The 26,985-nt window shown below is 39.3% G+C and overlaps 1 protein-coding gene across 2 annotated transcripts in view; it reads left to right on the forward strand.

Moving 5' to 3' along the window:
• Positions 1-26,985, forward strand: part of LOC125307118 (two pore channel protein 2-like) — a 278,758-nt gene that overhangs the window by 107,943 nt on the left and 143,830 nt on the right. For both annotated transcript variants that reach the window (XM_048262913.1, XM_048262914.1), the window contains exons 9-11: positions 10,534-10,633; positions 10,725-10,790; positions 16,366-16,430. In XM_048262913.1, the coding sequence (XP_048118870.1) occupies positions 10,534-10,633; positions 10,725-10,790; positions 16,366-16,430 (231 nt within the window). The remainder of the gene's footprint in view (positions 1-10,533; positions 10,634-10,724; positions 10,791-16,365; positions 16,431-26,985) is intronic.

Raw genomic sequence — 26,985 nt, forward strand, 5'->3', positions numbered from 1 at the left:
TTCACAAAGCCTTTTATCTTACCACTAGGAGTAGGCTACTCCTAAAAAGCAATAAAAGATTTTAGCTAGGAGTTTCTCTTATTAAGTTATTCACAAAGCCTTTCAGACCTACTCTTAGTAAGGAAAAATGACAACTCCTGAACAGATTCTGGAGCTGAGCGCTCTAGAATCTTTGACTAAGAGTGAGTGAGTCTTCGTTGCTATGGATGACGTTATTACTCATGCACTAGCTTGACTGAAGTGACCACCTTGATTGGCTGATGATTGTAACGCGGGATTGATTCCAAACACCTCCCTTACAATGAGTGGCAGGTGACAGAAGTCTGAGAATGCGTGCGCTACACAAGGACGGAAGATGATGAATAACTGAATAAAAAGGCCTAGCCTAAATTAATCAAGAGTAAGGCAAAACAAATAGCCTAGTAGCCTAATGAAACATACGGATTGATGTCAAGTCAGTTTTATTTGTATAGCGCATTTAACATGCACAGAGTGCAACCCAAAGCGCTCCACATATAAGACATTGTCATTGACACATAGACTAACAAAGACGAACAGAGTGGCGTAGTCTCCAGCGTACCCGTGACACCAAGACATACAAGACAGACAACAAACAAATTAATAAATAAAATAAATAAAAATAAAATTAGTCCAATTTCCAACCGGCTGAAAATGTCCAAGGGCAATAATGACTCGCGTGAAACTGCGCACAGCTGTGTCTCCACAACCGATGCAACGCCAACAAAGTTCTTTACACTCACTGGCAGTCTGGAGATAATGTGAACGTTAGGCCTTGTTAGTCTGGAGATCACTGGAAGCATACCAGTCCGAAAGTCGTGGGCGATCTTGTAGATCAGCAACTCGGTGGACTTATAACAGCGAGTTTGTTGGTCCGTAATGCAGAGTTCTTCAACGTTAACGTTAGTCTGCTCAATCCAGACTCCAGGTAGTTGGCATGGCAGCTCACAGGTCAGAAACAGCTCGGCGGCCTCGGCAGATCTTTCGCAGAGTAGTCTAGCTCCAGCTGCTGTCCCGAGAAATCCCCTCGACCAGACAGCGAAGTGCAGCACCGGCTCACAGATGGATGGGAAGGATGTAAGAGGCCCAGGGCAAAAGCTAGCCATAGCAAGCTCCCAATGGACAGACGTTAACAACATCAGCCGACTTGAAAGCAGTAAAAAGGACTAAGAGAAAAACTATCGAAAACTATCAAAAATAACGTAAATAAAGAGAGAAAACATTTAACTAGACAAATCGGATGTAGTATCTTTGTAACATTATTAAATTAATCTATTACTATGCCTATGCCTACGTTTGCAAAAGAGAACATTTTAATTTGATTCACAATAATGTTACATTTAATTTACATGTTGACAATCAGTAGCCTAGTTTTGGTTGTTGTTGGTGGCGTTATTGCATGTTAGTTATGCCTACAATGCAAAACTTGTTTTAAGCTGTCACAGCTGGTGGGAAGGTGTGATTTTTTGGGGGATTTTTTGTCTGATTGCCCCCCAGCCAACGTGAATCGGCTGGTCATTTAATAGGCCTATATCGTAAAGATTTGTCTTGCCATCTAAGGCACGAGTGCATCTGTGAGGCCAAACCTCACCAAGTAGCCCGTTTGTTTACAACTAACATTACATTTAATTAAACTGCTTATAGGCTATACCAAAATAGTTTTCAACATTTTGAATATTAGTGTCGGGTGAATTAGGAAATGTTCTCAAAGTAGCCCTATGGCTGAAAGCTGCTTGGGATCCCCCCCTGTCAAGCAATATAACCATACAAACGCGCGGCACTCATTGTTTCAAAAGGAGTAATTTCGGCTTTGTCGGAACTGAAGAGCTGCCCAATAAAAATAAATTAACGCAACGCAATGCAACACAACACAGACTGGTTTAGAAATAATTTAATAGCCAGAAATATGCCTGCCCTGCCCTAATAAAGAAATATTTGGTTAACGGCGAGTGAATCCCGTTTGCAGCCGTAGAAGAAACGCAGGACAAATTAAACATTCTGGTTTCTCCGAGTGCAACGATGATAGACAGACATCATTTGGACAAAATATAGAGCATATTAACCTCTGTTGCTTAGCCAAATGCCTTCCTGTTACGTCCTGTTATCACAGAGTTACAGGCGACAAACTATTTTTGATGGTCACAAGTTTACTTCATTAGCGTTTATTTTTTTGATTATTAAAGAGTGTTTTTCATTTAAAGGCTTGACTTTTGCGTATTCAGAAGAGCATTTAGTGCTCTCCCCAATCCCAGACGTTCACATTGCATGTTTGTTTTGTAATGGATGCAACCATGAGATATGCTTGTCATAGGGCGCCGATACCGTGGGTGCTCCGTCTCTCGGGCACCCACTAAAAACATCGAGCACCCACGTGTGCCAGCTTACAGTCCCAGCTAAATTTACATTAATTTAAAATCAAACATCGCAGTTTATGTTAAATTCAGCATCTCTCATAATGTGATTGGATATGTTGCTGTCAATTCCCTACTCCATATACTAACCACCAATGAGAGCGTCTCTTGTATTAAAATTCCTGACACTTCCCACCTGAAGAATTAACGCAAGGCTTTGTCGGGTCTTCAGCCCCGAATGTTTAAAATGTATAGCCCTGAATATCATTTTAAAAGTAGTCTGACAAAGCGTATTGTTTTGTGACACAGCTAAACACTGGTACCTCATAGAATGTCTATAACATAGCCTAGGTGGTCGCAACTCACAAAAGTAAAGCAGATATAAAGACATCTAGCCTACAACACGCAGACAGCTTCATGTGCAGGGGATGGTATCTGATGGTATCTTGCTAATTCACTGAACTGTATTAGGTGACACAAATGGTATCACCTTTATCTTATAACTCCTTGTCTGAGCGACTACCAGGCCTATGGTTTTTAAAAGTCAGATGTTTCCTGACAAAGACATTCGAAAATTAAGAATGTTTATTGACTTGAAAAATACACTAATTTTTGCAAACTCCCTTCATTCAACCCTCGAAGACATCGCGGTCTGGTGCGCTATGTAGATCGTTTCTCGTACCATTTAATTTCTCAGAATTTAGGTCATCACCAAATACATCTTTTATTTTTAGTTGATCAACCACAAAGAGTAGCATAGGCCTACTGTGCACAGTGCACTGACGACTGTAGCAGCCCAAGGTAACCAGTTGTTGTAGATGAGAGGCAACCCCTTGTTTCAGATAGCCTGGACAACATGTTACCTGGGTGTTGCCTACGTTATTAATTAATGGTAGCCTACAATAGTTAATTGATTCGGGCGTAACATATTAGTTGGCTCAAAGAGTAGGGAATCAGGATGGAGAGAGTCACGCGTGTGTTGCTTTTATGGGATCGAATCCAGTTTAATGCTAGTTTTCAAAACATATATTTTTACATGTCTTTTGTTCGAAAGTGGCTGTAATGTAGCCGAAGCTCATGGAAAATGGCGACTTCAAACCGCCCAAAACAACTTGTTTGTGAATGTCTGACAACTGCTGCAGCGTATGCACGAGCAAGGAAACCAGTAGGTGGAGAAACCAGAAGGCACACAACACCGGAACGATTTTAAGGCTATTTCGCTTAGGCTACTCAATGGTGCTATTTCACACGCATTATAGCGACCCCCACTCACCGGGGTTAGGTGGAAGGTGTTAATATAGACGATTGGCATAGCCTACAGTGGACTAGGGCTGTCAAAATTGCTCAAAAATGACGTTCGGATATCCCCTCTAAAATAAACACATGTATTCGAATATATTGGAATATCTAGGCTATATTATTTGCGCATTATGTCAGTGACGCGCATCATGTCATCTGTTTTTAACTTAAATAACGTAGATGGTTTAGAAAATGTTTAACGTCTTGAGTTAATGCATTAAACATTGTTTGCTGGTAACCAGCCACAAATAGCCTACAGATTCTTGCGTGTGTACATTCTCTATTCTCTCCAAAATGTGCCCGTTCTATAGGCTGGCCAAGTCGTAATTCTATGCATAAAGCAGATGTATTTGTTTATTGTACAGAAAAATAAAAATAACCTGTCAAGCAGTCAATTGACTACATTGCAGTCAATAAGTAGGGCAAATTGCGAAACCAAAACGTGGGTCATAGTTGTCTAAGCCTCTGCTGTGAGGCCAAACCCATGAACAAAGACGCATTGATATATGCAATAGTTTTTTTTTGGCGAAACAAGCTCGCAGCCGAACGAGTCATAGCACTGAAGGGAGAGGCAACTGGCATGTGATTTCCCCACGGACTAATGGATGTACAAGTTTCAAGTCTCCTGTGCCTACGATATTTAATCCAGTGTTTTGTCAAGTTGCAAAATGCTATTCGTTTTAACAAATTTTTATGATGAAGTACTTTTTGTATAGGGTACTATCTTAATTGCTTTATACTCAATACTTGACCAATGGCTATTGCATCTGTCTATTGAAAGTGAGAATGTGGCATGTGTTCTACTGTGTAGGCTTCATAAAATAAAATAAACAGATTGCTAATGGCCTAAAAGCTGATCTGGGGTGCGTTTCCCGTACAACTACGGAGGTTAGCTTTTTACTAACAGGATGCATTGTTCAACTAACCAACATGTAAGTTACGACTGTTTCCCAAACCTGTCGTACTTACATAGTACTGTAAGTTTGGACCATGATAGTTTCCAAACATCAGTAGTCTGGTGGTTAATGACGTTTAGTAGCACGTGAACGGGCACCTGCACATACTTCTGTGGCGCATTGCGTTTAGGCCGGCAGATGACAGCCGCCGTTGCACAGCAGTAACCAGTCCCCTGTCCAAGAGTTCGAATCTGGGTTAAGATGGCTGCAAATTGACTTTTAATAACAAGGATACAAGGAAGTTTATTGTCACATGCATATAGTTACTGGAAGTAAGAAATGCAGTGAAATTATATTTATGTATTTTCTGCCTTGGGCATTTTAAAATATGGATGTATGGTGGTTAGAAGTGTAAATATCAATTAGAAACCTAAATATATTTATAATTATTAATTTGCAAACAAATAACTGGCGTCAGTGACGTCTTTGACATGAAGATCCCTGGAACTATGCTTCTACTAGCATTCTACCACAGGTCGAGAGGTGTAGTTGTAACTACACTTTATGATAGTGGTTGCGAACGTTCGTTGCTACTATGGTTTTGGGAAACACTAACGTAGTGTAACGATGCATTGGACTATGTAAGTTCCAAATATGAATGTAATTCTGCAGCATAAAGCAGATGTATTTGTTTATTGTACAGAAAAATAAAAATGACATGTCAAGCAGTCAATTGACTACATTGCAGTCAAGAAGTATAGGGCAAATTAATTTACGAAACCAAAACGTGGGTCATAGTTGTCTAAGCCTCTATAGCGTAGCCTGTTAAAAACGTCGCAGAAGCCTACCCAAGGCTACAGATTAATTCTGAACAGTTATTTCTCTACTGGCTCAATTATCACATCACTGTTTTTATTTGCGTAGTTGCATTAACCTAACACTGACAATAATGTAGACGGCAAATTTCGATTTCCGTTACCACCGTGTAGTCAAGCCTTGAGCCATACCCAAGTAGCCTAAATAAAGGTAAATCAAGCTTTTTCAGAAGGGGCGGCAGGCAGAGCGATGTACAGTGGCAGAGCGACGCACAGTGGCTGAAAGTGGTACTAAAGCTTCACGCAGCTTCACGCCTCGTAATGCGCGACTGAAGTGGCCATTTGAAAGCGATGCCCACTGTAATGTTATGAGAGTATTAAAATATGGGATATTCTACGGGAAAACAGAAACAAAAAATCAAAAAACAAAAAATCGGTCCCCGTGCACAGGGATTATTTGTCAATTTCTAGCAGGCAAGGGAGGGTCATGCAACTTTTGACTGAAGCACTCAAAATTCCTGTGGTGGCCCCTTCAATAAATAACGAACAGTCCCTAGGTTGCTGCTGGGCTATATGTCTTGGTTCATGTCTGTTAACAACTCATTGCCGTCAAACGCGTATCTCGCGGTTGCATCCATTACAAACAAACATGCAATGTGAACGTCTGGGATTGGGGAGAGCACTAAATGCTCTACTGAATAAGCACAAAGTCAAACCTTTAAATGAAAAACACTGTTTAATAATCAAAAAAATAAACCGCTAATGAAATAAACTTGTGACCATCAAAAATAGTTTATCGCCTGTAACTCCGTGATAACAGGACGTAACATGAAGGCATTAGGCTGAGCAACGGAGGTTAATATGCTCTATATTTTGTCCAAATGATGTCTGTCTATCATCGTTGCACTCAGAGAAAAACAGAATGTTTAATTTGTCCCCTGCGTTTCTTCTCTGGGCTGCAAACAGGATTCACTTTCGTTAAGTTAACCAAATATTTCTTTATTAGGGCAAGGCAGGCATATTTCTGGCTATTAAATTATTTCTAAACCAGTCTGCTAAAGTCTGTAGTTAAGTCTGTGTAGGGGTTTCCAGGCTCCATTTCTTTTTACGAGACACCCTGCTCAATTGTGACATCTGCCGGTTGTTTGAGTTGTTGCAGCGCCGTTGTAGCGTCACTGGAAAAATACAAATTAAATTCGCGTGATACTGCGTGCGGACCGCGAGGGAAGCTGGCCAAGTCGAAGCACTGCCCACTGTAGTTGCAAAAAACGTCCTTTGCCGAACCCAACATTTAAATAAGAATATTGTCTTAACGAAACAACTCTAAATATCAGAGTGGGATAGGTTGTATACATTTCACTTAAATTGCAACCGCAACATGCCTGATTGCCGTTCAAACGACAATGAAAAACTATATCAAAGAACTTTTTGCGTTTGAATGTAGCACGAAAAAATGTTTAAACAGCTGGACAAATGAATTAGCTAATTGATTATAGCCTGTAGGCCTTTACCTATACAGGACATTGACAGTAGCCCAGCCTAACAAGCAGATGTTGCAAAAGACATCAAAAGACGCAATTAATCAGAAATAAATAATGTAATCTGCATCGCTTTATTTAACAAACTGCAAGCAACAAGGGTTGAGTTCGCTGTGAGGCCAAACCCAAGAGCAGAGCCTATCGGTCGATAGGCTATATGGTAACGAGCTGTGTGCGCCTGGAAAGACGATAGAAGATGCTTTCTGAATAGCACAAATGTTCTTCCCAATCGTTTCCATAAAATAGGCTAAGTCAAAGACAGAAAACTAAGTCTTATAATGGTATAATCTTTTTTCTATTTAGGATGCGCGGGTGAGGGATAAGGCTTTCATGGTGGACCACGCACTTTTTCTTGTGTCAGGAACTCTGCACATAGGCTTAGTCCGTCCATAGCCCAGCTCCAGCGAAGACGGCTCTGGTCATCCCATACCCTCCCCCCACTTCCTGTAGCCTACCATTATGAAGACCTGCGGGGAGCAAAACGACTTGTTACCGTTTTGGGACATTAAGATTTTTCACGTTAAGCCCCCCTCCCCCATCCCCTTCTTTCACAAGCAGTAGGGGAGCGCGGGGCACAAAGTAGCCTAACACTTTTTGGCTTTGGCTAAATATTTCTAAAATCATTTGAGTTTCACTAGTCATATGTTTTAACAAGCAACACTTGTTATTGAACTAGCTATATAACAGACGTGTGTCGAAAATTGACTTTATTTTTCATACGGAGAAATAACATATGCAGAGTCTTACCAAGGTCAATCTTGCCAAGAAAAGCCCTCAAACCTGAAAACACATGAAGCAAAAGTGCAAAACATCACAAAACTAACTAAACTAACACGCGCATATTTGTATTGCAATCATTGTAGCCTACAGTTGTAACAGCGCGTTCCAATAGCCTCCCTTATAGAAATTATTTAGTTTTTTATTAAAGCATGTTTAAGTATCAGCCACAAAGCCAACAGCTATAGAAAGCTGACTAAAAGCTAGATTAATGTCAATTCAGGTTGCTGTTCACACACTTACATTGTGTGTATCATGTTTTCTTATGGGTAACACTTTATAATAACTACACACAATTCATCATTTATTAAGCCTTTGTTACTTATTAGTTAATGGTTTGTTCATCATTAGTAATTTCTAATTTATCATCAGTAAAGCATTTCTTCACACAGTTATACATAGTTAATAAGCCTATATCTTAAATATGTTTACATTACATTACATTACATTTAGCAGACACTTTTTGACCAAAGTGACTTACATATGTCAGCTATATTACAAGGGATCACATTGTCCCCAGAGCAACTTGGGGTTAAGTACCTTGCTCAAGGGCACAACGGTGGAAGCCGGGAATTGAACCGACAACTTTCAGGCTACTGCACGCTAGCCCAGCTCCTTAACCACTACACTACCTTAGCCCAGATAGAAACCCCTACAACGAGTTTCTGTTTTCTTCTACTACACACTGTTATTAAACATCTGTAAACTATTATTAAATGCTGTATGCTGTGTATATTGCATAATTTATTAAGTATTAACAATAATACATGAACATATTTTAGATATAGGCTTATTTACTATGAACAAACCATTTATAACTGTGTGTACAAATACTTTATTTATGAGAATTACCATAGGAACAATGCTTTACAAATGATGAACAAAGCATTTTGTAATAGTTTGCAACTTGTTTTTAATAAGAAAATGATTTCATTATAAGTAGTTGTTTCATTACTTATTAAGTATAAATCATGTACTTCCAAACATATTTTTGGATAGGCTTATTTACTATGAACAAACCATTTATAATTGTGTGAACAAATGCTTTACTGATGATAAATTATGTATGAACAAGAAATTACTAATGATGAACAAACCATTAACTAATAAGTAACAAAGGCTTAATAAATGATGAATTGTGTGTAGTTATTATAAAGTGTTACCAAATAATTATATTGAATTTTGCAGTGCAACAATGCTTCATAAAGACAGGGGACAAAATCATGAAAAGAAAGGCACCTAATGGCGGCCTTACATTGTACGATTTTGGTCTGTTTTCACAGTTGGCGACTAAATTTCCAAAGTCGGACAGAAATCATGGGAGTTGTACTGGAATCGCGGCGCGCTCCCGTCAACTAGATCGTTAAGTGTAAGGTGCCAATCTTAGCGGTTTTAAGTCAGTCGGAGTCAGTCCTTTTCTAGTTTTGCCGTTACAACAATATCAAACATATTATCGCAAGTCTTTCTAGTCGTGGCTCATGCAAATAGTGACGTGAACTATAAAAACCAATAGTGACCTCTCTCCAACACCAAACAGGAAGGGGCAAAGTAGGCGACAGCTGTAGCCTATATGATTATTTGTTATTCTTATAATATTTGTTATTTCTTATACATATTTAGTCGGCTCTTCCACATGACAGAACGACTCTATATCGGTTAGGGATGTCACGCATGAAACAATGCTGCAGAAACACGAAAATACAACTTTGAGTTTAGTAAGCTATCATTTCAGTTTCTGTTTATATATTGCACGATAGGTAATAATTTAAAGGAATCTTAAAGCCCTCCTTACACTGACAGACTTTGGAAAGATTTGCAAAGATTTGGAAAAGATTTTTGAAAGACTACAGTCTTAGACCCTCTCACATCTAAAGACAAGTAGTAGAGTTTTAAGTCACAGACTATGATTTTGCAATTTCAGGTGAACTGATTTTTTTATTGAAGATTAAATTGTTGTGAATCTACCAACCTAACATGCTTTAATAAAAAAAACGAAGTAATATATTTATTTTATGCAAGACTGCAAGGTGCAATAGATAAACAGGAACTGAAATGAAAGCCTACTAAGTCGTATTTTCGTGTTTCTGCAGCATTGTTTCATGCGTGACATCCCTAACCGATATAGAGTTGTTCTGTCACGTGGAAGAGCCGACTAAACATGTATAAGAAATTACAAATATTATAAGAATAACAAATAATCCTATAGGCTACAGCTGTCGCCTACTTTGCCCCTTCCTGTTTGAATTGTGAATAATGTTGGCATATACTGTTTAAAAATGGTATTCCATGTACCCCTTTTTTAAATTTGAGCACCTGCCCCTCCGTCTCTGTACGGCTGTGGTGCACATAGTGCACTGCATCGAAATGTACTAAATGATGTTTTTCTTAAACAAAGTTCGGGAGGAGCCTTCGGGATGATTGACAGCAATTAACTCACCCACTGCCGCCGCAGGGTATTTAAGCCGACCTCCTTTGCCATACGTCACGCGCTCCGGCGTTCACGAAATCATCCCCCCTCCTCCCCCTACTCCTCCGTTTCACCAATTGCCCTGTTACTCATCCTCCTTACACAGGGGGGTGCAAGCGGACATCGCTCTATCGCGATCTCCGCTCCAGGCACTCCAGGACCACGGCCAGCTACCTTGCCAAACACGCACTTTTCCCATACGCTCTAGTCTAGCTTAAGCAAACATACCGAAGGGCGAACTAGTGAACAGAAGTATGCGGTTTGGAACAGAGTACATGTCAAATGCATTAAGATATTCTCTAGGCACAAATCACTAGTTATTTCAAGTGTTAAAGTATATGTGTTCAACCTATCTATATATTCACTGTACAGAATCCAGAGTACAATGGAGAGTGGGAAAGCTACTTCAGAGACCTGCCAACGTCTCTCTCTTCATTACTTGTGCTACTCACTACTGCAAACAATCCAGATGGTACAGTCACTTTACCCACTTCTCATCCAAGAATGCCTCACTTTCTTCAGTCCTCTGTTCTGAACTGAGCTTTTTTATTTTGCTCCAACAGTTATGATTCCAGCATACTCTCTAAACAGAGGATATTCCATCTTCTTCATTCTCTTCAGTGTATTTGGTTAGTATGAACTCAACAGAAATCCTTGACCTATTGTCATAGGTAAAGCAATCTTGCATAAAATCTCAGTGCACACTGCCAGTGTTATTATCAGTGCTGGTACGGTCAAGTTATTGACTTAACATACAATCATAATGAAAAAACAACAAATAAACAATGTAAAAGAATGTCAGAATTTTCCTGCTTAGTTTCTAAGTGTTCTACAGGCATTATTAAAAATTGTCTTTGTGATTTCATTTCAAGTAACATTATGCTATTTACAGACAAAACAAGTTCAAATTCCAATTCCAATTCAATACTTTATTGCCATGTCAACACAGTTGATTGGAATTTGTCTCGGTGCCAATCCAGTTAAAAAGGCAATACATACTCAGGAACATACAATACATAAAATACATAAAAGAATCAAACAGACAATCATTCAAACCAGTAAAAAGCTGTAAAGACCTTTTGCTAATTCAACTTCATATAGTATATGAAGTGTCTTGTGCAGTCTATAAAGTGCATTTGATAAAGGTGTATTTAGTAAAGGTCTCTGCAAGGTGTCTGAGCATTAAGGAACCAAATAGTGGCACGGTAAGTACTGTTAATTAACGGGGTGGTAAGTCAAACCATGGGACACAAAAAAAATCATCAAATATTTAGCAAACAAGCAGATTTTATTCTGAATAACCGGTAACACTTTATAATAACTACACACAATTCATCATTTATTAAGCCTTTGTTACTTATTAGTTAATGGTTTGTTCACCAATAGTAATTTCTTGTTCATACATAATTTATCATCAGTAAAGCATTTGTTCAAACAATTATAAATGGGTTGTTCATAGTAAATAAGCCTATCCAAAAAACATGTTTGTAAGTACATGATTTATACTTAATAAGTAATGAAACAACTACTTATAATGAAATCATTTTCTTATTATAAACCAGTTGCAAACTATTACAAAATGCTTTGTTCATCATTTGTAAACCGTTGTTCCCATGTTAATTCTCATAAATAAAATATTTGTACACACAGTTATAAATGGTTTATTCATAGTAAATAAGCCTATATCTAAAATATGTTTATGAATTATTGTTAATACTTAATAAATTATGCAATATACACATGCACTAATGATTAGTTAGGGTGATGATACACATTTTATAAACCAACTTTAAACTTCCTAATACTATAATTCATGATTAACTCAGGGATTACAAGTGGTTAGTTAATGATATTTTGTGAGCTTATCTAAAGTGAGAACTTTCTATGCCTTGCAACACATTTTCAAATGAGTTGTAAAGATTACATTCACATTCATTCATTTAGCAGACAAGCGACGTACACATGTCGATTAAATTGAAGGCCATTGACATAACAGTGAAAGCCGGGAATCGAACCCCCAACTTTTCAGGCTACTGCATGCTAGTCCAGCTCCTTATCCACTACACTACCTTGGCCCAGATAGAAACCCCTACAACTATGCAAGAGTTTCTGTTTTCTTCAACTACACACCGTTGTCTTTTAGTGAATCTTTTAGAACTGTGTACAGGTGGTCCAGTAGGTCCATGTTATTATTAGGGCTGTCAACCGATTAAAACAAAATCTAAGTAATTACATACTCTGTAATGAATTAATTGAAATGAATCACATGCATCCATTTTGCTATGAATGAATTTTAAAAATATTTCAATAAAATGTTGCCAGATGAGTAAATCAATGGAAAGCTAAACCAACATTATAGACTTTAAAGGTACACTATACAGGTTTAGGTATTTTGGCAACTGTAGAGCTCCCTCTAGAGTTGCAGGATATTTATATTTTACCCTGTCGTTATTTAGCAAAGTTTTTGTGACTTGTCCCCCCTGTACACAATGAAAATGCTTTTGTTGTAGAGGTGAAAGACTATCAATAGGTAAAAACTATCTCCAAAGAGCTATATCTACTGACAAGGTAATGTTTCACGATTCCTGCGAGATTTGGCGGGCCGCCGTTCTTAAAAATTGCTTTGGTGGTTTTCTCGGTAGCGACTCGCTACGTCTATGCTGTATCGCTATGCTAGGTGAACAATTCACCTATTATAAGTTTGTTTACCTTCTGAAAGGTTATATTAAGGTGAAAATCTGGCAAAGTGTACCTAGAGTCGCGATATATTTCTCACAATATATTTCTCTAGAGCTCCCCCTAGAGTCGCGATATATTTCTATTTTACTTTGCCATTGTGTAAATAGCCTACTTCTCATGACTTGTTCCCTCTGTACACAATGAAAATGCTTTTGTTGTGGAGGAAAAGGACTAACAACAGGCAAAAACTATTTCCAAAGAGCTATATCTACTGATAAAGTGTTTCACGATTCTCACAAGATGTTTTTTAGCATGGTAAATGCAAATGACTAAAGTTTCAACTCACTGTTGACGTTTGCAGTACCCTAACACCAAGGTAATTCATCAGTTAGTTAGTTAGTCGGTGATATGTAGCCTATAGTAAGTAGCCTAACCAATAAGTTTGCGAAGTTAACGTTGACAAGGCTGACGGCTAGCATTATTTATTATTATCAAGGGGTGTGCAAACCTGTACCTTCCGTTTTGCTTGCATTGAGTTGTTACAGAAATTCCTTACTGCAGAAATCACAGAGAACATGCTCCTGTCAACAGTTCCATCTGGGTGTTTTTTTAAATGTAGGTTAAATGTTCTATTCACTGGACAAAACAGCGCTTTCTCGTCAGCCTCCTTCAGTCACTGTAGCCAGAACTGCACTGGGTCAAAGGTCACTGCGAAATGTGATTAATAAGTGTTAATTTATTAACATGTTATTTTTTCTGTAATTAATTAATCAAAATTAACACGTTATTTTGACAGCCTTAGTTTAATATCCATGGAGGACTAATAATGAATGTACACTTTAGTTGCAGTATTTTCTCAATCCATTATGCAGTATTTGCTTAATCAGCCATTATGCAATCTATGTAGTGTTGTTGGAAATTGCATATGTGATCTCTTGTTGGGGGTGGATTCACTGATTTGAAATGCAACTCATCCATTTTATTGGCAAGGAGTGAAGACTAGCCAGGTGAATCAATGGAATCAGACCTGAATTTACCGGTCTCCTTCGCTACAGTTCTTCCAACTAAAATGTCCAGAAAACTTCCTGGGTTTGGAATATATGGTGGCAGGCTGTCTGGAGTGAACTGCCTGATATTTATCAGTTCTCTCTTGAAATTGATTGGATTTGCGCGACCAAACAATCACTACATTTTCATGCAGCCAATAGATAGATAGATACTTTTATTCATCCCCGCAGGGGAAATTCAGATGTCCAGCAGTCATGTGTTGTCTACCAACAAGCATTCACACTGCGATACACTCATAAAACCCTGATGACAACAGTTAATAAAATAAAATTAAAGAGGCCCAAAACAAGCTACTGTCATTAGTAGTACATGTAAATAATTAATAAACTTCAAGCAGGTCCGTTATGTAGTCTTATGGTGGCCGGAATAAATGACCTCCCGAACCTCTCAGTCCTGCAGCTCATGGAGAGGAGTCGGTCACTGCGGCTGCTTTGCTGGGCGACCACAGTGTCATGCAGCGGGTGGCTCCTGTTACTGAGGATGGATTTCGTCATGCTCCTCATTCTTTCATCCACCAAATCTCCTACTAATAAATAGCTTCGAATCAGATTATTGGGAATAAACCAAATATGCATGTGTCTTGTAAACACCTTATTCTGATTGAAATAAACCGAAAAAGGCCATATTCGGTTTACTAATAAACCGTTTGCACACCCTAGCATATGCCTGTTCTAAACGGAATATTGGGTCATGAAAACACCTTAAACGGAATATGCTCACAGAAAGAAGAGTGTTGTAGACCTGCGCATGCTCAATTCGCACAGAATTAGGATAAAATGAACCAATTGTCTCTCTCTTTCCTAATCATGGCGAAACAACACGCACACTTTTGGAAACACGAGGAGACAAACTTATGTCTTGCAATCAACTTATGTCTTGCATCAAAGACACACTATACTGACTTTGCACACATTCACTCCTCAGCACTCTCAAACATTTCCCAACTCTGAACTCACACTATACTGACTTTGCACACATTCACTCCTCAGCACTCTCAAACATTTCCCAACTCTGAACTCACACTATACTGACTTTGCACTCATTCACTACTCAGCACTCATGACCCCCCCCCCCCACACACACACACCTACAAGACTTTTAGCACTTTTACATCCCTCTCCCTATGCTACAGACCTTTTATTTATTTTCTTATTTCATCACACGTCAAAACACACACACACATACACATATCTGACTTTCTCCAACTTTTGCACATCTCCATAGAACTTTTTATTTATTATTTTTGATTTCTCCTCCATCTACCCATGTCCTTGATTGCCTAGCCTTTCTCATACATCATACATACAGTACTCTGCTTGCAATAGCAAGTCCCTGCCCCCTACATACACAGCACATTATTTCATCAGGAAGCTTCTCAACACACATCCCCAACATACTTACAGCACACTGCCCACACACACACTACACACACACACACATAGTCACTGCTCCTCCCCTCTAAGCCCCACACACACACATCTTCACTGTCATCACTCACATACATCATACATACAGTACTCTGCTTGCAATAGTAAGTCCCTGCCCCCCCTACATACACAGCACATTATTTCATCAGGAAGCTTCTCCAACACACATCCCCAACATACTTACAGCACACTGCCCCCCCCAATACACAGCACATTGTCTCATGAGGAAGCTTCCCCAACACACATATTGCACACTGCCCTCTCCCCACATACACAGCACACTATCCCATCTCCCCTGTCATCCCCCAACACACACACCAAGACCCCTGGCAGTTGGGTTAGCCCTTGAGCCGTGGATCTGCCCAGGGTTTCTTCCTTGGTAAGGGAGTTTTTCCTTGCCCCCTGTTGCTCTTGGGTGCTCCTTGTTGGTGCCCCCACCCAATCCCAATCCTCCCCCACCTTTTTATGCAGCCCTTGCCACTTAATCTACTAAACCCCCCATTAATGCACAAATAGGCTGACACCAGACATAATTTCACTGCATTTCTTACTTCCAGTAACTATATGCATGTGACAATAAACTTTCTTGTATCCTTGTATCCTTGTAAAGACTTAAATGTCATGGAGTTCCTGTTCAGTCAAAGATTTACATCATGCCGTTGGGAGACTATTTATAGGCCGCGTCATTGACTTATTCGGAATAATGTTGATTGCTATGTAAACAGGAATTATGTTCAAAACGTGACCTTCTACTTGCTTGTAAACAGGTTAAACGGAATATTGACATAAATGGAATTTGGGCAATAAACTGAAAACCGTTATTCCCGGCATGAAAACGAGATGATGGAGAATAAGCAATAACAAAGAAAATACTAGACAGCACAGTACAGGTGTTTCCATCTGCAGTGCCATCTTAGAATCATGCTGTTGTACTTTTCATTTATGTATGTGACAAATACAGTTCTTGATTCTTGCTATGGCGGGTTTTGTAATGAAAGCTAAATTTTATGATATGTTTTTCTTCCACCAGGAACATATTTTCTGATGAACTTACTCACTGCCATAATATACAACCAGTTTAGGGGGTACCTGCTGGTAAGTACTGACATGGATCTCTGCCTCTGTTCCATAATTTGGTTTATTTATAGTGCTTAGCAGACCGGCATTTACAGAGATTGTAATTTGTTTATTGTCTGCATGACCTAAGAATGGCCTTACTATCAGGACTGCATCTTAAAGGAGAATTCTGGTGTGATATTGACCTAAAGTGTGTTGAAACATGATACCGAGTGTGAACGTATGTCTCATAGCCCATCTCGGCTTGTCCCCTGCACTCCAAAATCTGGCGCTAGTTAGCCGATGCTACCAACAGCTTTTTCAATGGTGGTGCTTCGGCATCGGGCTAGGCATGCAAATAAATCACTGTTTTACACCATTTACGAGGCTCAATGTATCTCCACACTTCATTGGTAGACTTCCGAGGGCCCTGACATTTAAAATGAGACATTGAGAACTTTGAAAAAGCACTGGTAGTTTACTTACAAGACGATTTATACAGACAGTATCTTCATGAAGTTTAGCGTTTGCAGCCATCTTGAATTTAGTCACGATAAGTCGAGCGACGAGTAAGAATGAACAGGTGTGATATTCAGGGGATCAGATTCCAAAAAATAATTCTGTGGAAATGCATGGATTCCAGTTGCTAGCAGCAGGGGAGGGTTATGTCTTTTTTAACAATTCTGTCGGAGGGTCATTGAACAATTTCTAGCAGGCAAGGGAGGGTCATGCAACTTTTGACTGAAGCACTCAAAATTCCTCCGGTGGCCCCTTCAATAAATAACGAACAGTCCCTAGATTGCTGCTGGGCTATATGTCTTGGTTCATGTCTGTTAACAACTCATTGCCGTCAAAATGCGTAGCCTATCTCGCGGTTGCATCCATTACAAACAAACATGCAATGTGAACGTCTGGGATTGGGAAAAGCACTAAATGCTCTACTGAATAAGCACGAGTCAAACCTTTAAATGAAAAACACTCTTTAATAATCAAAAAAATAAACCGCTAATGAAGTAAACTTGTGACCATCAAAAATCGTTTATCGCCTGTAACTCCGTGATAACAGGACGTAACAGGAAGGCATTTGGCTGAGCAACGGAGGTTAATATGCTCTATATTTATCATCGTTGCACTCGGAGAAAACCAGAATGTTTAATTTGTCCTGCATTTCTTCTACGGCTGCAAACGGGATTCACTCGCAGTTAAGCAAATATTTCTTTATTAGGGCAGGGCAGGCATATTTCTGGCTATTAAATTATTTCTAAACCAGTCTGCTAAAGTCTGTAGTGAAGTCTGTGTAGGGTTTTTCAGGCTCCATTTCTGTTTATGAGACACTCTGCTCAATTGAGCCATCTACCGGTTGTTTGGGTTGTTGCAGGAAAATACAAATTAAAGTTGCGTGATACCACGCGCGAGTGAAGCTGGCCAAGTCGAAGCACTGCCCACTGTAATAACAAGTACATCTCGCTGCAGTACATCAAGCCCCGCCCACATCCAACTCAATCATCTTTTATCTACGTCACTCCACATACGCTCGAACAGACCAAGACAGCCTGGTAACGAAGATAATATAGCATCTTGTTTCATATTAGATTATGGAAACTGATGATGTAGGCTAAAGACAAACGACAGTTCATGCAGCAACAGTAAAGTTTTCATGTATGCTAGTTACTGTAAATGAGTCCATGTACTTTTTTGTTTATTTGATTTCCAGTTTTGAAACAATATGCAAATTCAAAAATTTGGTTATTTTAAATATTGATGTGTTTAAACGAGAAAACGAGCCATATTTCATTTAATTTAGCCCTCAAAAATAGAATGGTGTCTTGTTTCATTATGATAGACTATCAGTTTAACAGCAAGAATTCAGTCTCCATTACAACCAAATGTTGTGTAACCGGTTAGATCAAACTAGACATATCCTAATCTCAAATATAGGCTACTGCCCAGATAGCAAGCAGATATCGGTCTGCCGTATAAATGAATAAAGATTAGGTTGTGAAAGCTGCGGCTCGTTAGCCCAGCGGACCGCAGTAGAACCGATGTGCAAAAACTCAGCGGACAGCGAACTATGTAACCGGTGTAACTGGTCTGCCGGCTGCCGCCAGCCTCTTGCTATCTGGGTGGCTAACTTTGCTGGCTAGCTAGCCAGCTAGCTAGTTCATATCTGACAAACGAGTATTGTGACACCGGCGTTCTTATGGAAATATTGGTGCTGTTGCGAGTTGTTGCACTGGTTTGAATCCACAGTTTATGTGTTGAATACACAGTAGAACGTGTTTTGCAGTAAGTTGCTGGTTAATAGAATGTTGCAGCTCGCTCACGAGTCCTGGCTCTCTCTCTGCCTCCCTCTCGCGGCCAGCGGTTTTAAACTGCGTGATGTATTAAAAAAAAACCTGGCTGACTTAGATGTGGGCTGGGCTTGATCTCAAACCCTGCCTTCCCACAGGCTGCAGCGAGATACTCCTCCATAATAAGGCCTACGACTATCACTCTACACGCCTCCTGTTGCACGTCACGTTTTAACCCTTTAGTCGCCAGGGTTTAAAAAATATAAATTGGATTTTTACATCAAAATTTCAAAAGGCCATGGCTTGCAAGTGGTCAGAGATAAAGTCCTACTGTAAATGTGAAAATCATTGAGTATGACCAGAAGTTTATGAAGGGGATACATTTACTCATCTAATTTGCATATTATGATGTCACTGGATGGCAACCACCGTGGATTATGCACATTTCAGTAAATACTAGATGTTGAACATATTTGAGCAGTTTTACTTTCTTTTTTTGTGATTTCACCGACATAACAAATGAACAGGAAAACAGTCACATGGGTCATTCCGTGTGAAATCACCCAATTTCAGCGCAATTTGGCAGGTGACCCTCTCCGAAAAAATCTGAAAAAAATCACAGGTTTTTGTAGACCAAATCCATGTATAGATCTTAAATAGTATATCTGTATAACTAATTGTTGCAAAACTACAGCCCTTTGAAACTTCAAGTCATTTTAAGCATTGTGGTGAACAATCCTTTTTGTTCAACTTCCAGCATTATTGGCTCTTTTGGTATTTCCCACACATTAGTGAAACTATGTGAATGGAAGTACATTTTCCTGTTGAATTAAAAAATCCAATCGGATCAGACGTATCTTGTGTACTTTCCCCTCTGGAAAGCTCTGAAAATGGCTATAAATTCATAATGTGAAAAGACATCATCACCTTTGAGGGCTTCTCATTCAAAAAGTATGTGACACAAATTCATCAGATTTCTTTCCTACTCATGTATGTATTATAAGGTCCTGTCCATGCATTAACTTTGGTTGTTATAATTTTAATATTTTCAGAGCATTTTTTTAAAATTGGGCTTGATTTTCAAAAAGCCTGTTTTCATCTTCTCATTTCACCACGTGGACAGTTAACAGGATTTTTTAAAATGTTACCATATATCATTCTGTATGTGAGGATCATCTGCCCAAAAGTTGGGCTTGTTGCTGAGTTTCTTCATTGAGATAAGATTTTTTTAAAATATTGTCTATAAATCCACTGAATTTGTATTGGATCTGCAGTACCACTTTGCACCACATGTGGTGCTCTTTTAATACAATGGAAGTCAATGGAAGAGTAAGAGAGTCACTTGTTTGCTGCACATATCCAATCTAAACACACAGTTTATGGTTCATAGTTGAATTGGTCCAAATAATTATTGCAACATGAACAACATACTACTCATACATAAATCTTATTTAGAGAAAATAAACTGATCAAGTAAATTATACACACATAAGACTGACTGGTCATCATCATACAAGCAGCAAGAGGATTTAGCATAATTACCATCTTTGTAATGAGTTTTCTACACCAGCTTCAACCTATCAGTGCCTATGTGAGCACTTTAATAATTTCTAGCCAGCTGGTTAGGCAAAGTCTATGTCCTCATATGCTTGGGATGCAGTCCTCTGTGATACATAGACAAAGAGCATCAAGATGGAGATCAGTACTTTGTCTCCATGTGATCTGGGAAAGAAGTTGGAACATATTCAAGAAACAATGGGTTTCTAAAATTCAGTTCATCAAGGTATTTCACTTGATGAAGATGACCATGTGTGTTTCCATCACAAGTATTCCTAACAAGGTTTGAGGACTCGTGGATCCAATAGGCATTTGTAAAAAGATGATAAATCTTTAGTTTTGATTTTTCTGCATCTGACAATGCACTGAAACCCCTTTTTACTTGAACCATATGAACCATAAACTGTGTGTTTAGATTGGATATGTGCAGCAAACAAGTGACTCTCTTACTTTTCCATTGACTTCCATTGTATTAAAAGAGCACCACATGTGGTGCAAAGTGGTACTGCAGATAAAGTACAAATTCAGTGGATTTATAGACAATATTTGTAAAAAATCTTATCTCAATGAAGAAACTCAGCAACAAGCCCAAATTCTGGGCAGATGATCCTCACATGCAGAATGATATATGGTAAAAAAAATTAAAAATCCTGTTAACTGTCCACGTGGTGAAATGAGAAGATGAAAATGGGCTTTTTGAAAATCAAGCCCAATTTAATAAAAATGCTCTGACAATATGATAATGTTAACAACCAAAGTTAATGCATGGACATGACCTTATAATCCATACATGAGTGGGAAAAAAATCTGATGAATTTGTGTCACATACTTTTTGAATGACAAGCCCTCAAAGGTGGTGATGTTTTTTCACATAATGAATTTATAGCCATTTTCAGAGCTTTGCAGAGGTTTGGTCTACAAACAGCTGTGATTTTTTTCAGATTTTTTGGGAGAGGGTGACCTGCCAGCAACTGGGTGATTTGACACAGAATGACCCACATGTAAACCAACAATAGTAAACTATTACTATAATCACAAACCCTATGCTACTATACAATAAAGTAGCCTGGTCAAATCAGTTCCATATCGCGGGTGACTTTGAAGTTCTTCAGAGCCCTATTTTTACAACCCCTGCTGTCTATACCACGTCGATTACAGACACTATCATCACTACTTGTCACTGGCACCTCCAGCTATGTTGGGCAGAGGGTCGAAATAAGCATGGTATGGCACTGTCGAAAAAGACGCACCTCCATTCACAGACGCTCCATGCAGTAGGGGTTAAGTCATTGAGAGACCTCAGACCCATTAGACCAGCCTCAGACGAGTCCAGGAAGTGACGTCAATTCCGGAAATAAGTACATAATTTACTTTACTCTTTATGGAGAATACAGCTGGAAAAAAACGTGTTTTCTTTTACAGTTCATGGAAAAAATAGTCACATTAGGTAGAAGCTTTTTATTATTGTTCGTAATTCACATTTGTTTATTAAATAATCGATCGCGACTGACTGTCCACGAGATTTGCCAGTCAGCTGGAAGGAGCTTGTGATTCACGCATAGGGACTCACGGCAGATACTGCGCGAAATTTTGGTTTATGGCTATCGTTTAGGTGTCCTTCCTATTCATTAACATGAACATGGTGACTGACTTATAAATGACTATGATGTTTAATAAACCATTGTAGGCATACAAGTTATCATTATATCACATCAATTAAGTGTTTTCTGTAGGCTAGGCTACATGCTTTAGGCTACAGCATATAAATCAACAATAGGCTATCAACACGTTTGCAGTATCACTGTTGCAGAAATCACATACAAGAAGGCATCCTCTTGATTGTTTGTACATTTTTGCACATTCCAACATTCCAACATCCAAGGAAGCAGCATGAGGAAAGTTGTCGTTTTTCTGCCTTATTTTCTAACTACTTTTACGAGTCTGCAGTATCACTGAGTACAGCTGTTACAAGAGGGTCTGGCGTCCCTTTGTTATGATGCACTTACTGCGAAGCGGTCATTCGTCTCTAAATGACTTAACTCCCTCTCGCTCCGTGACTATCAGTCAATAAACGATCGGTCATATTCTCCAAAAGGCAGATATTCTCCTTCAGAATCAGAATAGGTGAATAACAGACCCAAGACTTCATCACACGTGAATTTTTTTTTCAACATTTGGTGTATTTCTGCTTCAATTTGTGCAAAACTAAGGCCCGCATCGCTTCCGTGTTATGGAGGAAATGCACGTCTTCTTCGTGTGTTTCTCGCGTGTTTTCGCGAACTTCCTGAAGAAAGGTTGAGCTTGAATCGAAGCTCTTGGTGTCTGCCAACAAGTGGTCAAGAGTACAAATGAGATTTTACACTGTACTCGCGTCTATCGTCTGTTTTATTCAGTAATGACGCTTGTCGCAATATTGCGACATGGGCGGTTAGAGGGTTAATTTGTTAGCTGGTCCTGCCTCCTGGCTCCCCAAAATGCCGGATCATGTGAACAGATCTGCAGGCTGGCAAATTTTCACCTCTTTTGATGCGGCAAAAATATGTCTCCCCTTTTGTGTGATCTCACTGTGAAAGGGGCTAGTATCTTTGACCCTGTTTTAAAGATGTGTGTTTGTAGAAGTTTTTGTGTATACAGGGAGATGGCCTGGGGCCTGTACTACGAAGCGGGGTTACTGGCTTATCTGGGTAACTTTGAGAGTAACCTGATCACGTGTGAACTTCCCGATTAACTCGTACTAGGTGTATATGTTTTAACCTAGGTATGCAGCCATGGCAATTTACCCTGCATCTCAAACCTGCTCCGACCAGGTTATGTTCTTGGTTAACCCGAGGTTTCCGTTAACCACACCCTTTATAAGTACCACCCCTCCACTAATAATTTCTCCCGAGACATGTCGTAAGGCACCTGGATGATCCATACGACATTGGGAGCCAAATCGAGGGACTCTCTTCGAGGGCGAGGGGTTTTAGAGACCGCCAGAAAATATATATAGACTACCCGGACGATATTCTCTATGAAGATATAGATTGTCAGCCGAGGGAATTCGTTATCTTTGTCAGATGATCTAGGAAGACGTCTCATAGCAATGCCCGTACGTGGACAATCATGTATTTAATCGGTGATGCAAGAATACTGTATGTCCGAAAATAAATCGGACATAGGCCTACAGTATGCTGAACATCTGAGCAAGAATAGTCTACAGTAGGCCTAATAAATAAAAATCACCATTTTAACAAACTTGTTGAATTGAATGTCATATTACTGTACCCTGCACATAAAGACTACACATTTCCACAGCACCAGAATCCGACCGAATGCCTCCCTCAACCCCTTCCACAATTGGCCTTCCACTATTATTTGCGATGGCCAATTCCTCTGCTACTGTAAAACACTCCTTACAGTAGGCTAGTGTTCAAAGACACATTTTTCTTGTTAGCTGTAAAACAGAGGCCAAGTGAAGGCTATAAGCATACTAGGCCTACATGTTTTCATAATTAATAAATATTAATGCAAGCTATAACTATATAAACCTACTATTCTGAATAATGTGTTTGTGTTACAATTTCACCTGCTGCCATGTGCGTTTGGCAATGGTGTTGCATCTGAAATGTTAACAGGATTAGGCATACACTAAATCAGTCAATGGGGGCTACTTAAACATTCAATTATCCTATTACTGTAATCTATATGCCCACTTCTAAATTGTGTTGCATCTGTAGGCATTTCTATGAACTCAAAATATGCAATTTAATTATTTCAACTCATTTCAGACATTCCGCAAGCTAATCCTCCGTAACACATATTTGAAGAACATGTGGAAATAAAACTTTACTTTTAGGCATTAAGGCTACCCAATCTGCAATACGTTGCCAACAGCCTTGCTTTGTTCACTGCCGACGTAGGGCTATTTGATTTTTGTCGTAGAGTGGGTTTTAATTCCTCATAACTTGGCATAATAAGTGTGCATTCCTCATCCGTAAAAGGTGATCGCGTCATCATTAAAAGTGGTGACTTACGCTGCAACACGCCCCTTTTATGTGAACGCGCAAAAACTCCAATTAGGTTAACCCCGGCTCAACAAATCAACTTCATAATCAGCGTCGTAGTATCGATTAACACCACTTAAGATAACCAGGTTTTGTCAACCCCGGTTAAACAAAGTAACCATGGGTTACATCTGGGTGGGTTAAGCTCCCTTCGTAGTACAGGCCCCAGGATAAGCTGTTTTTTGACAGGGTTCCTACGGGTAATGACATTTCATGGAGACGTAAGGTGAAATGTCACTGTAGGTGGTTGTTTTATTACCCTATAAAACATACAACCTAAATAATGGGCAGTTGGAGGTAGCCTATCCCGAAAAACAAATAAACCCATGTTAACTAAATAACTAAATCAGGAACCGTATGTAAGAAATGTATTTCAATTAATCATAAAATGGCCTTGATATGTCACTAGACATTAAGAAATCATGTTAATTTCAAATACTTATATCACTGACAACAGTAGTCCGGCCAGGATATTGTAATTTAAAAAGTGAAGTTGCAGCCCTCAACTGATGTTGATGTTGTGTTTTGTCATGTCATGTTGTGTTTTGGCCTGATGCGCCACCCTCCACCTATCTACTAATCACAAAGTCAGTAGTGTTTCGGAATCCGGGTTGGCAACCTCGAGTCAGGGGGGAGGGGGAGGGGATACACCGCTCTACAGTAATTTGAAACTGATTGCAGTACCAGTTTTGGCCACAATCTTACAATCTTATTCACTCACATTCTTTACTTCTCTTCAACTCTGACTAACTTTGGTAAATGTCTTAGAATCCCCTTCAGTCACCATCAGTCATCCTGTCTCCTTCCGGTTGACTGAACGTTGTGCGTGTGTGTCTGCCGCTGCTCACTGGGTGTTTCTCCTTCCTAGCTATCGCTGGACTCCTTCTCTGTCGATTTACCCCCAGAGGCACCATGGGCCCTGGGCACAAAATCGGAATGCCCCCCCCCCCCACATGCACACATGCACGCATGCAGGCAAAACCTAGCCAACAAGCTCACTCTCGCGAAGGACACACAGGGCCAGATGTACTAACGCTTTTGCGCCCACGTACAAACAGGATGAAAAAGTGCAGACTGCCTGTCGCGGGAGCTGAAAATGGCAAATTGCATATTTCCGTGTCATGCAAATGCATTCATGGGAGGGTCAAGGGGAAAGTGGCAGTTTAGCGTAAAAACATGGAAGGGGAATATTCTGTGTTATAGCTATGAACACATACAATGGCTCGTTTAAAAGGTGAGACTTTAAGCTCTCAGTGGGTGCAAACCGTGTATTTCTACACGCCTCTGTTCCTGAGAAATCCCAAGCTAAACAGTGGCTAGTTTTCATCAAAATCGCTGTTTTTTTCTAGAAATGGAGATATAACGTCTTGGTAACACTTTATTTTAAGGTTCACATGTTAGCCACCAATACATACCTAATTAATACCTGTATTAGTGACTTGTAAGGCATGTGTTAGGCAACATTAACCATTTGTTAGGTGTGTATTCACAAATTTCTTGTTCATGACGAATTAGGCCTTTATTATTGATATAATTGTAATAATGACCTTGTAAGCCTTGATCTCTACATACTAATTAGTAGTAAGTACCAAAATAGAATATGCATAACCTACTTATATACTGTCTGAATAAATCCCAAATAGTAGGAGAACAGTTGTAGAATAAGCAAGTGTATGGCTCAACCTCATTGCTGCATTTCACTGCCCATGTTGCTGTGTGAAATAGCACTTAATAACTGGGAGATTGGCTCCCATTCTAAAGTGGAAACTGGTTCCTTGGTAGCAAGCACATTATCATCAGTAATACCTCTGCAGAATGTACTTATTAGTCATGAATTGGTTCCATATTCTAAAGTCAGGCATTATTATTATTAAGAATTATATGATGGGAACAGTCTAGACTATAACTCCTGGTCAATACAGACATTCTTTATCCTTAATACATTGCTAGTGCATACATTGTTCATTCAAAATATGGTCCCTTGTTCTAAAGTAGAGGCTGGGACAATGTTTATTTAACAAGTTCTATAAACATGTTACATTGTACTCTCAATGAGCTCACAAAGCACAAAAAGACTAGCAATACCTTCTCCCAATACCTTCTCCCTACCTTCTTCACCGTGACTCGAAAAGCTGTAAACAGTGTTGTAAGGCTGCGTGTACACAACCGCTTGGAGCTCCAGTGGAATTTTAATTTCATGACGAGAATTCTCGGTCTAACTGTTCATGTGCTGTTGAAACGGCGTAAATAGGCAACCCATCAGGCCAGCACTATAACTTGCATTATTGTTGACGAAAAAATAAGATAAAATCTCTCTTCATTTTCGTCTACAAAATGAGAAGACAGAATATCTAGCTGTTACGTTTTCAAAATATTCCGAATGAGGAATACGCAACAGCTTTCCTGTAGGCTATTCCTTGAATTTCTCCTGGGGATCAATAAAGTATATATCTATCTATCTAGTCAACGTGCTGTTGCTGCAACCCTGTAGCTGCAACACGAAACTAAATGGAACAAGAACACTGGAGATTTCAAGCTAACTACCTAAGCTTTATGCCACAATACATATTAACATCCCCCAGAATGTCCATTCGAAAATGTTCATCATGTAATGTCCACTATTTAACTAGTTAGACTGATGATGCAAAGTTTGCTAGCAAGTAAGCTAATATGGAAAGTTTCCTAGCAAGTTAGCTATGG

This window comes from Alosa alosa, chromosome 14, assembly GCF_017589495.1.
Source record: "Alosa alosa isolate M-15738 ecotype Scorff River chromosome 14, AALO_Geno_1.1, whole genome shotgun sequence".
NCBI lineage: Eukaryota > Metazoa > Chordata > Actinopteri > Clupeiformes > Clupeidae > Alosa > Alosa alosa.